General features: G+C 37.9%; 1 protein-coding gene across 2 annotated transcripts in view; it reads left to right on the top strand.

The window, feature by feature from the left end:
• The first annotated feature begins 837 nt into the window (after nt 1–837).
• The window catches only part of LOC103721114 (wings apart-like protein 2), a 34719-nt gene continuing 23087 nt past the window's right edge, over nt 838–12469 (top strand). For both annotated transcript variants that reach the window (XM_088717702.2, XM_089929436.1), the window contains exons 1-4: nt 838–1729; nt 7077–7176; nt 9443–9779; nt 10598–10710. In XM_088717702.2, the coding sequence (XP_088573828.2) occupies nt 1161–1729; nt 7077–7176; nt 9443–9779; nt 10598–10710 (1119 nt within the window). In that variant the 5' untranslated portion in view covers nt 838–1160. The remainder of the gene's footprint in view (nt 1730–7076; nt 7177–9442; nt 9780–10597; nt 10711–12469) is intronic.

The following is a 12469-nucleotide window of genomic DNA, read 5'->3' as shown; positions in this document are numbered from 1 at the left end:
CTCCTAATATATTCTATAAAAATATATTTATCAATTATATAAAATATATTATAAATAGAATATTAATATATTCCATGAAAATATATTTATTAGTCCTATAAATTACTAATGCTACAAAGATATATTTTAATTGTTATTATAGAAATAATATTTTTATATATACTTATAGTATATTATTTTTAATAGTAATATGTTTTAATTAAAAAATAAGACAAATAGAAGCAACATATTAAATAATTTTTTATATCAATATAAAGTACATTAATATATTTCTATTATAATTATATTATATATTATAATTATATATTATAAATATAATACATAATATTAATATAATATATTAATAGTATATTGATATACTTATTTTTTTGGGCTAAACTGATGAGTATTGTTATTTTCAAATTTCAATCTAAAATGATTGCTCTGGAGGATATGAATCTGATCTCAAGGATAGATATGTGATGTTTTGAGAAGTAAAGGTGATTCACGATGGCTCCTATAGGGGGCGTTTGGTAACCCCAACAAGATCACCACGGTGATCTAAGAAAGATAGTTTGGTCAACATATTTTAATATAAGATCACCGCGCTCCGGTGAGGTTGGATACCCATTCTCAAGGACGGATTTTCGATTACTGGATTGAACTGTGATTTGAAAAATGGGAGTGATCCGATATTATTGTCATGTAAGATTACTAAGATGTAATCAACTACGATGATTTTATCATTTTTATCTGAATTATTTACGATCTTGGAGTTATCACACCATGCCAAACGCCCCCACATAGGCATGACGCAACTAAATGCAGTGATCTCGCGATCAAACGCCTCCTTGTTGCGACGGCAAGTTGGCAGGTAAATTGTGATTCTTCCTTTCCAAGCCCAACGGTCAGCTCGACTCAGACACGGATCATGTATCACCTATCACCCGGCGGTGACGGCAACCAAACCAGGAGAGAAAATCTACCAGCCGTAAAGAAAACAAGACTCCATATTTTGAGTTCCGCCGAGATCCGTCGCAACTTCCGTCGCTTCCATTCCCCCGGCCCCGGAGATCCACTTCCCGTCCCCCCTTCCCCTCTTCGAGCTCCTGTTTCAATTCCCGACCTCCTCCCCCTCTCCTCTTTCCTCTGCGTCGACGGATGAGAGATTTGGTGGCGAGATGATCGTACGGACATACGCCCGGAGGACCCGCTGCGGCGTCGGCCGGAGCTTATCCGAGCCCATCCTCCTCGACGGCGACTCCTCTTCCTCCGGCGGCGGTGGAGGCGGGGGAGCGGTGGAGGACGCCGAATTCCTCGACCTCCCCCTTTCCCAGGACGGCTCCCAGGACCGCCTTACCCTCGCCGCCTTCTCCTCCCAGGATTCCTCCCCCTGGTCCCTCGACCCCGCCGACCCCTGCACCGCCCCGATCCGCCCCGACCCCCACGACCCCACCCTCCTCCTCCTCGGCGACTCCTCCGATGGGCCGCGGAATCCGGGAAAGAGGCAGAGGAATTTGGAGCGGGAGGTCAAGAATCCTCCGACTAGGTTTGCGGCCGTGGCGGCGGCGACGGCGACGCTGATGGAGGCGCAGGAGTTCGGGGAGATGATGGAACACATGGACGAGGTGAATTTTGCGCTGGATGGGCTGCGGCCAGGGCAGCCGGCGCGGATCCGGCGGGCAAGCCTGCTGTCGTTGCTGTCGATATGCGGGACGGCGCAACAGCGCCGACTTCTTCGGGCTCAGGGGTGAGTAAATGGGAAACCTTTTCTCCTGCCCTTTTGCTTCTTTCTTGTTTCTTCCGCTCTTTGTAAGAGATTCTTGAAATTCGTGGCTTCTCACTTTGTCTCACCAACGAACCGTTCATGATTGGCGCTGAAATTGATGTCTTAGTGCCGCTCTTTATAAGACATTCTTGAAATTCGTGGCTTCTCACGTTTTCTCATCAACGAACCTTTCATGATTGGGACTGAAATTAATGCATTATTCCAAGTTCTTGGAAATTAAGGTCTCACCAAGAGAAATCATCAAAGAAAATATCTTAGAGTACAAAAGCACCTGCTTTACAGGAAACGGTGCAATGGTTCAAGAACACTATAAGTTTTTTTTCTTGCTGTGGAATTGTTCTGTCTTCATGGTTAAACACGACCATCATGAGGAGTAGAGAACCCATTAACTGATTCGAGCATCAGTATTGTTTCTTTTGAGCCTGAAATACCACGAAAGCCTTTAATCACCCAGAAACCTTGTTGGAATAATCAACTTGTTATGGTTTGAAGTAGTAAGATGCTGACCGGCTGTAAAGGAGTTTTCCAACCAAGTATCGACCAAACAGAAGTACCATCTCTTACCTTGATAAAATTATTAGCCTATAATTATATACATCTCATGTGATGTTTTCTCTTTAAAAGATGGAGAAATTGTCTCAAGTCTTTAGCAAGAAGTTCAAGATTTTCTTCCGCATTTAGTAAATAACCGAGTCAAAGTGCTATCTTATTATATATGAATCATTACAGCTATACCCTTTGGAGGGCCAAACTCATCTTTGATGCTTTATTTTGGTCACTATCTTTTGTCCTTATTCTTCTACACATTGTGAGGACTCATGCGTGTGTGTATTTGGTTCCATATCGGCTATGCACTGGGTCAATTGTGGGTACTTATATTGGGTCAAGGAATCCAAATAATATCTTCCGACTAGCCTTTTTGAACGAGATTCTGAGTTGTTACAAATGATATCAGAGCGGATCTGGCTCATAGCCTATGTGGACTAGGGGACACTGCAGTACAGGTTCATGAGGGCTGACCACGGGTCGACTGTGGTGCTGGTAATTAGATTTGAATGGATTTAGACCCTTAGCCTAGCAAGGACGTCAGGGCTTAAACGGAGGGAGTATGTGAGGATCTATATGAGTGTGAGTTTAGATCCATATCGGCTATGTATTGAGTTGATCTTGGGTGTACTTATACAGGGCTAAGGAATCTAAATAATATCTTCTTGCTAGTTTTTTTGGATGAGATTTTGGATTGTTACACACACTTTCCTGGATTATAATATGGTCCAATTTTTTGACTTCCATCCTTATGCAAATAAATGCTTATAAACCATTATGGAAATCTAAAGATTGGTGCTTTAATTTGGCATAAACATATTGCTATTTGATATTACCAAAAGAATGGCATTTTTGGAGATTGGCCGGCGATCTAGCAAATACAAGTGGATCTGCTGGGTCCAAGTATTTAACCATCAAACAAAATTGGTTTTAGATAGCCGAAACACATGGCTTATTGATCCTGGCTAGAAGGGGGAACTAGCCTATACAAGCTTCTCATCCCATCTCTTTAGATTTTTAGCATCTACACCAGTTTGTTTATGGAATTGCCTTCCACTATAGTTAACTTCCTCAAGAACCACTAAAATCTCTTAGAATATTTGTTGTTCAATTATATTTTAACAAATTTAAGGGGTCTTAGACTTCGGAAGTGTTCGAACAAATGGAACATAATTAAAAGTTACTTCAAGAGGACCTTTGAAATCATGAATGCTTAATTTCCGAGGAAGAAGAAATAAAACCAATTGAGTTTAGTAAACAAGGAGAATTGGTTTGCTATTACCTTTTCGGGGCCAACTTTGTAAACTTCTCTCTGAACAATCTTAGTTGACTATTGTTTCATTACTTAGTACCATTCGTTGTTTAAAGGAATTCATAAAATTGCGAAAATACTTGTTATTTGGTCAAAATTTCTCAATTTAAAAGGTTTGGAACATGGGAGACCAAGCATCTTAGACGTATTTGTGCATGGTTAGATGTCATTCTTGAATTATTTGACTTGCAGGCTATAAACATGCTAACTAAAAAAAATATGTTTGGGATATGAACTGATCATGAAACTATGGTGAGACAAGTGGAACATAATGCATGCAAGCTTTAAACATGCATGTCTCCTAGCCTATTTTGCAATTGCCTACATTGATGACGTCCTTATCTTCAGCAAGGCAAAAAGCTTAAATGCCGTATCCTACCTTCTTTAGTGACTGCTTCTAGATTGTAGTTGGTAAACACCTAGCTTTCCCTAAGAGTAGGACTCTGTTTGATCTCCCTAATCGCTAACAAAGCAAACACAACCAAAAACACGAGGAGAAATAGGAAAGACAGGGGTGAGTCAGGTGCTCGAAGGTTCTAGGGCAGCAAGTTAGTTTTCAATCTTTGAAGCTCTTCCCCCTTAATGAGTCTCTCAAAAGCCGCCATTTTTGAGTTCGGAGGGCTAAATCAAAAATGTTGAATTGTCACTAGCTGTTAGTAGCCAATAAGCAAGGATTTGCCTATCTGAGAATTCAAAGTCAGTTTGCTTAACTCTTTGCGCAGTTTCATAATGTTCCTCACCAATCCTAGATATGCCGCATCCACCGGTAATGGCCGATCGTAATCTGAGCAAAATGAAGGTTGCGTTAATGATAAAGATCTCTGGGGAAACCGCTAAAAAAAGACGGCGGGAGTCATTGGTTCAAATCCAATAGTATAGTAGCCCTCGAGAAGGCGTGCGCGGACCTGGTGTTGACGATCCCCGCTGGGCCGAGTGTTCGCCCACTTAAGAGTCTTCGCCTTTAGAGAAAAAAAGTGACTCTTGTACAAGAGCTTATGGTCAAGATTTCCAATTGATGAAAAAGGGTGATTGGGGGGGGGGACGATGATTAATATGGGGGAGCTACTCCCATGTCACTTTTAATTTTTTTTTGAAGGGGGGAGGGTATGTCTGAGGTTTCCTTGTTGTTGGTATTGCTTGGTTGTTGAAGCCTTGTTTGCAAGGTTCAGCTACAAAATTCACAAATAATACTAGGGTCATTAGACATTACCTAATCCTAGCTTTGTATCAGCTGGGTGCTGAATTTGAACTTGTAGACGATACATATTTTGGTGGTCAAGGGGCTTCCCTTATTTGGGAGGTCACAAACTTACAATCTCATAGCAGTGATTTGAGTTCCATCAAACGATGCCAGATGTCCACTTAAATGAGGATTTAGTTTGTCCTTTACAAACTTAAATTGCACTCCATATTGAACTCAGAGAAGTTTAAACTTAATGTCAATATCATGCTTCCATATGCCATTCACTTGCATGGGCAATGATATAACACCCTTAAGGCAACCATGATGGAACTAACATGATTAATTCTAAATAAATTTTATCACTCCTTTTGTTGAGACTAGCTTTCAACGGAGTTACTAGTCACACCATCAAGTTGGTGATCACTTGATTAATTTAAATTACTGAACTCATCCACCTCTCTTCAAGCTCTTGGAAAGTAATGATGACAACTTCCTACTAAAGAATAATAGAAATTTAACACCAGGCATACCGGTTAAATTTATGCCTTTTTATGAACTTTTTCTCATCCATAATCGATCATAGGTTGACATCTTTAAGACTGCCAAAATATTGAACTAGAAGGCTAGGGGTGGTTATCTTTAAATGCTGAGGGATTGAGACCCTTTAATATAGTCCAAATGCGATGTTTAAGACTCCATTTCACAAACATAAGTCTCTTAACTAAACAGAAACTCGTCTTGAAATCATTCATCCTACATGCTATTGATCTTTGAATTCAAGGGCATCTGTTTCAGTTTCATTTCCAACTTTATTGAAGCTGTGTGAATGACAGCTTTTGAAGCCACCGCATTCTTTGAATTTCCATAATGCAACTTCAATGTTTTCCAATGAACATATTTCAGTTCTGGTCTGTCAATCTTAGGTGCTTCCCAAGTGTTCCTTGCTTCTCCTTTGCCAATTTATCTACAAATACTCCTTGTATGTACTTTCTAGTCATTGGACCCTGCAAGTGGCTTACAAACCCTAACCTTTTGCATTTGAACAGAATATGGTTATTCTACTCTCTAATTTGGTAATTGCAATCTCCATAAAGATGCTTCTAGATAGTTCCTTTCCCCTATCCTGAATCACTCTATCTCTCCTCCTCCTCACATCATCTTGTCATATTTGTACTACTGGACCCAGCCTATGCTCTTCTCTTTTCTCTTGAACTTTGTCAGAACTCACCATGTCAAACTACTGTATCTCTTGGTACCCATTTCTTTTTGTTATAATTGTTCAAAAGTCCATTAGTTTCTGTTTTTAATGTTCAATGCATTTATCTGGAGTTGGTCAAATAATTTCTGAATGTCATGGTGTTTGATGCAAGCCCAATAATATGTATTATAAAATCCAGTGGAGACTCATGTTTTTCTCCAATGTGTAAATTTGGCCGTTGTGTTTCTCAACATTAACATTTGTGAATTCTCAGACCGCATTCAGCTTGCTATAGTACTGTGTTATATTTAATATTGCTACTATTTCTAGTATTTAATGAATCTACATATCTGAAAGAAAACCTTTTTGTCTTATATATGGTGAAAAGTGGTGAATATATTGTCATGGCATCCAATACACGTTGGTGACAGCCATAGGATGAGCACACACAGACACAGATGGACTTTGCTCCTCTCAAGAGGAGAAAATATCTACTTCTCTCGACTCCAAAATCAATAATTAGATAGCTAGCTTGAAGATCCACTACTGATTATGACTTATACCACTAAAAATTTCAAGAAACCGAAAATCACATATTTTGGTGGCCATCATGGGGACACAAAAATGAATAATTTTTATTGTGTCCACAAAAATGAACAATTTTGATTGTGCTAGTGTGTTAAAATACATGGTAAAACATTTAAATCGAGAATCTACTTTATTGATTATGATCTACACATGTTAAGACATATATAGATTGAAAAGTGTAGATTTTAATTCTTAGATAATAGCAAGACATCATCTCATATCATTTTATCTATTCATTTTTGCATCTACTTGATGCATAAGTTAGAGATCATCAAAGCATGTGTTTTTTATTTTTTTTTTCTCTAGTCATTTTTAGTGGTATAGATCATGATGTCTGAATCTTTAAGTTGGATGCTCCATTATATATATTTACATATAATGTTTGTATGTTTATAAATATGTATGTATTGCCACTTTCATTTAGTTTATGTATTGTCGTGCATGTTTTGCTCATATGCTAAACCTCTTCAATGTCTTCCAGAATGGCCCAGAGAATAGTTGATGCCATTTTGCATATCAACTTTGATGATTCTCCAAGCACCGTTGCTGCTGCTGCTCTAATCTATGTGTTGGCGAGTGATGTAAGTTCCTCATAAATTATGTCAGAATGATATGTTTGATTTACTTTGGCTGCGGATTGTACACCGCTGTAGAACTAACTTGGAATTTTTGATTTTTTTAATCCTGATATTTGTAAAATCTTTCCTTGCTATACTCATAATTATATAAGGATAATAGAGCTAGTCTTTGAATTGCTTTTGTTCATAATGTTTGCTATTCATATGTCTTGATCCTTCAGGGTTTTTGTTAGATGTTGTACCCAATCTAATCATATGGGGTGCCTTGAACATGTTAGTTGACAGAATGCTTATGAATCCTAGGATTATTCTGCTTTTATTTTTCCTCTGTTGTATTTATGGGTATTATGAAATACAAATAAGAATGTTCAATGAAAGGAAGTGGAAGGGTAACTTGTTTGAAAAGGACAGTAGGAGATTTAGAATCCAAACAGACAAACGTACAGGTCAAAGCCACTCTTATTCCATGAATCATAATCCTTCATTTACATTAGTTTTTAATTAACCCATAGGTGCTCCATCTTTTATGATGCAATTGAAAACAGAGGAAGTAGCTAGCTGGAAAAGGAAATTGCAACCTTTGACTACATGGAGCGATTGATTCTTCTTTTTGGTAACATCATGAGCAAAATCTCATCCACACAATTGACCAGATAACTGAAATATTTGACAAACATTAAAAACCTTTTGTTGAAATTGAATATTTTAATAGAACATCAAGAATAGCTTGCCAATAATAGATCCTATAGCATGAGAAACTAACATGATCAAACACAACATTTGATAGGGGAGTATAAGGGAAAGACGTACAGTTGGTAATCAAACTTGTAGTTAAGGTGACATTTTCTTTTTTTTTTCTTTTGTTCCCTCCTTTGTGGAATTTTCGTATAAAGTATTAGAAATATAGCCTGTGCTAGGTATGTGAAATTGCTTAGTTTGCAATACTCCATTTTATTGGGAGGAACATAATCATGAAATTTTTTATTTACAAGATTCTTTAGTATCAGATGGAACATTGAATGCTGACATCCATTCAATATTTAATTTGGGATTCTTCATATAAAATCTTCAAGCAATTTTCAAAAACTGGATCGGACACTACACTACAAAGTACAAAAGATATCTAGTTGGACTCATATTGTTTCAACTTTCAACCAAGTGTTTTACCTAAGGTACACTATCTCAGTATCAGACCCCATACTGGTGTTATACTACCACTATATTGGTACGGTACGATACAGGCTGGTTTAGCATACCGAGTGTCTGTACGTTTTTCATACTGTATACCGATACCAATCACTACGGTACGGTGCACGCTATACCGTTCGGTTTGGTACGGTATCGCGTACCATGGTTTTACCCATGGAACTATTAGTTGAGATGGTCTTTATATTATTCCTAGCTATAATAGGTTTGGGCATAGATTTGCAAAACTATATCTTTTTTAAAATATCTGAATTAAGGATCACCGAATCGGTACCGGTAGGCATACCGGTCGGCCACCGGATCGGTTTGATACCGGTTTATGTCGATACGAACCGGTACCACGGGTTCAGCCTGGTCACACATCCAAAAGTCCAAAAAAATTTGGAATTGATACAGACCTGTTCGGACCGGCTGGTTCAGGCTGGTACGGGCCGTTACAGGCAGGTATGGGTCGGTACCGTCCGGTACTTTTTTTTTTCACCGAATCAGACCGGTTCGGTATAGGTTGAACCGGCCGATACGGGCTGGTTCAGCATTCCTTGATCTGAATCTATCCACCTCAAGTTGAAAACTTGATCTGGTGATTGGTTTGGAACGTGCATTCTACTTTACCCAATAATGGCGCTAACTAACAACAGCTGGTTAAAGTATTTACAATGAAATTAATCTGAAATTATTATTAATCAGTTTCTTCTGGGAAAATTTATCTTACTATTGTATCCACAAGTTCAGTAATATGCACTCTTTGAAAAGGTTTGTGATCTTTGGAGCCGAATTTGTGTTGGGATATATTCTGAAATAATGTATGTGTATACTTTACACTATTTTCTGGAAGCTATTTCTGTATTGCACATTCAGACGATAACATCTGTTATAACTGTGGCTGTTGTTTCTATTTCACATGTGAGGTTTGAAACTGTGTGCAAAATATGTTTCGTGACTTGAGTGACTATACTTATTAAGCTTCACTTTCTCTCCAATATTCTTGATGAATCCTCATAATTATTTAGGTTAGAGCATTTTCCTTACTGTTCCTTTTTAAGCTCCTTGATATTTTTTTCAGGCTCAGGATGACCATTTGCTGGATTCACCATCTTGTATTCACTTTCTTATTAAGTTATTGAATCCACCTGTGGCTAATAACGTGGAGGACAAGATAGCAACCATTGGCTCTAAGATTCTTGGGATACGTAAACCTCACATACAGAGTGGGATGAATAAGGGAACAGACTCTAGCTCTACAGCAATCATTTCAAAAGTTCAGGAGATTCTTTTAAGTTGTAAAGAGATAAAATCAAGCAATGGGGATGATGAGGGAGCAGAGAGGCCAGAGCTGAGTTCAAAATGGATAGCTTTATTGACTATGGAGAAAGCATGCTTATCTACTGTATCATTTGAAGGTAGGCCAAATCCCAGGTTTTCAAGGTCACTGATTTGCTATCTTGGAAATTCTGCTAATACAGTGTTTTGAATTGTTTGGTCAAACTTAATGATTAACTACATCAGTTCATTTGAAGATAGATCAAATCCCAGGTTTCAAGCTCACCAATATCGTGTCCTATCTTGAAAATTCTGCTGGTATATTGTCATGAATTGTTTGGTCATAATTTACACACAACTGCATTGAATTCAGCTGGATTTATTTTCTTGGTTATTTTCTGAAATAGACTGGTAGAATGTTTAAATTCTACCTGCATAACCATTATTTGAAGATTTGGGAGTTTGCAGATTTAACTGCACAGATTAACCATGAAGTGAACTACAAGTTTATTCTAAAAGAAGGCTATCTATTGTTACTACTAACAAATAGAACCCTATTGCTCATAAGAAATTGTTAAATAACTACATATTTTTCTTGCTCTTCATTTATATATATTTTGAAATTTCAGCTTATTGGTTAAGCAATTTATTCTTATGTAAGCTATTTGTTATCCTATGCACATCATGATATGATTCCTCTGATTTGTCATTCCCATTATACATTGTTTCATCGTAGGTTTAAATTACTTTTGACCAAGGGTCGTTATATTGGTGCGTGCCATCCTGCACCAGGCATACTATCTTGTACCAGCCTACCAGGCATACCGTACAATATAGTACTGGTATGGGGTGTACCGAGTTTCGATATGCCGAACCGACCCTCCAACTGAGATTGTGAACCTTGATTTTGACCAATAGCTGTTGTTTTAAATTTTCCTACTTTCATGCCTTCTTTTAGACGCATCTGACATGGTAAGAAGGGTTGGAGGAAATTTTAAGGAGCGATTGAGAGAGCTTGGAGGACTGGATGCAATCTTTGATGTTTTGGCCAGCTGCCATTCCACCATGGAGGTCAGTGTATCTTTGGACTTATTTGTTGCTAATTCCTGATAGATAATCGACACATGTTAGATTAGACAAGTACTATGAGTATAAAAGATGTTCATATATATTACAATTATATCATTGTGATGTGGATTATACATTTTCCGCATTACTTTTAGAACTAACATCATTGATAGATGATAAGCAGTATGAGAGATTAATTATCATATGCTAAAAGTGTATGCTATTATAATTTGGAAAGCAGCCATTTTTATACCTAAATCAGTCTATTAATCAATTTCCACTTCCAAGAAATATTTGCTACTAAATGTTTCTTTATTTGAACAAATCTCTTAACAGCAAAGTCAACTTTGATCAACTAATATGCTTCTACATGTATCTTTCAAGAACTTCCTTTGATACCTTTGAGTTTTATCTTATCCACTAATTTGATGGTGGTCACACCTGAGCATGTGGAGAGGATTGTTGCATAGACCTTGGAGAAAGGCCAATATAATGTCAAGCAAGGTCCGCCGTACCGGCCTGTATCGGTTCCGTACCCGTCTTGTTGAATGGCCGAGTTGTGGGGTTCCACGTATCGGCTCCGTACCGGCCCTGTACCGGCTCTGTACTGGTTCTCCAACGATAAGCTTCTGGTACCGGACTCCACGTTGATCCAGTACCGGTTCAGGACGGTACCGATACGTACAGGCCCGTAACGACTAGTACAGGCCGGTACGGCAAATCTTGATGTCAAGTGATTTTTTCTTTTCCTCTTTCTTTTTATTAATGAGTATGCTAACTACAGGCAAAACAAATTGTCATATAACTAGAGAAGGATCGAGGTTGGCTATTTATGGTGTTGGGCACGTTAGAATTTTGAATATAGACATTGTTTCGTATCCGCATCTTAGCCTTCTCCTACATGCAAATTTTTCTAGAGTTTCGCACTTCTGGCAAGCTACAACAATTCATATGTTCTCTTACATGCATTTCACGAGCCAAACATTAGTTGAGGGTGTGTACCGTATTGTACCTACCCGTATTGCTTAGTTTCGGGAGGTACCATGAAAAATGTGAGAAAAAGGGATTGAGGGCTATCTTGTTATGGGTTGTGTACTGTATCGCACTGGACATATACCATACCGAACTAGTAATATGTTGGTATGTTATCTGGTACAGAGATTGCAGATCTTTGGATCAATGGTATGTGCCAAAACTAACATATTCTAAAATAATGAAAATTATAGGTACTAATTGGTACGGCTGGTACGGTATTGTTGGTGCACATCAGTACAGATAGGTGTAGAGCGGTACAGTCATTATTGTACTAGTATAATTGTTTCATCATCTTGACACCCATACTGGTGCTAGTTTCATGTTGGAAAGGTATGATACTAGTCGTGCCATCTGTTTTGGTGGTTTTGAAATGATGGTATTATGTAATACAATTTTAATTGAGATGGAAATTAAAATGAGACCCAATTAAACTATGTGATGAAGATACCATACTACAATTTGCTTGGTTTAACTATCTTTTTTATGATATACAAAACATAAACTGAAGACTTATCTAAAGTAGGGTCTAAAAAGCCTATTTTAAACACATGAAGGGGATGGAAATGTTATTTAATACACGGCATCATGATTTGAGTGCCATAAATTGGTCATTCAAGCAATTTTGGTAATCTCATTAACATTAGGTGGATAAATGAAGAGGTGCCTGTAAGCTGTTATGAAGCTAACAAAATCGTTTGTGTGACTAAAGGAATATTTAATGATGAAA

The sequence above is a fragment of the Phoenix dactylifera genome, chromosome 3 (genome assembly GCF_051530095.1).
Source record: "Phoenix dactylifera cultivar Ajwa chromosome 3, Ajwa_hap1_PhDact_Kaust_v1.1, whole genome shotgun sequence".
Taxonomy (NCBI): Eukaryota; Viridiplantae; Streptophyta; class Magnoliopsida; order Arecales; family Arecaceae; genus Phoenix; species Phoenix dactylifera.
Note: the sequence above shows the minus strand (reverse complement) of the source record. Positions and strands in the feature narration are given on the sequence as shown.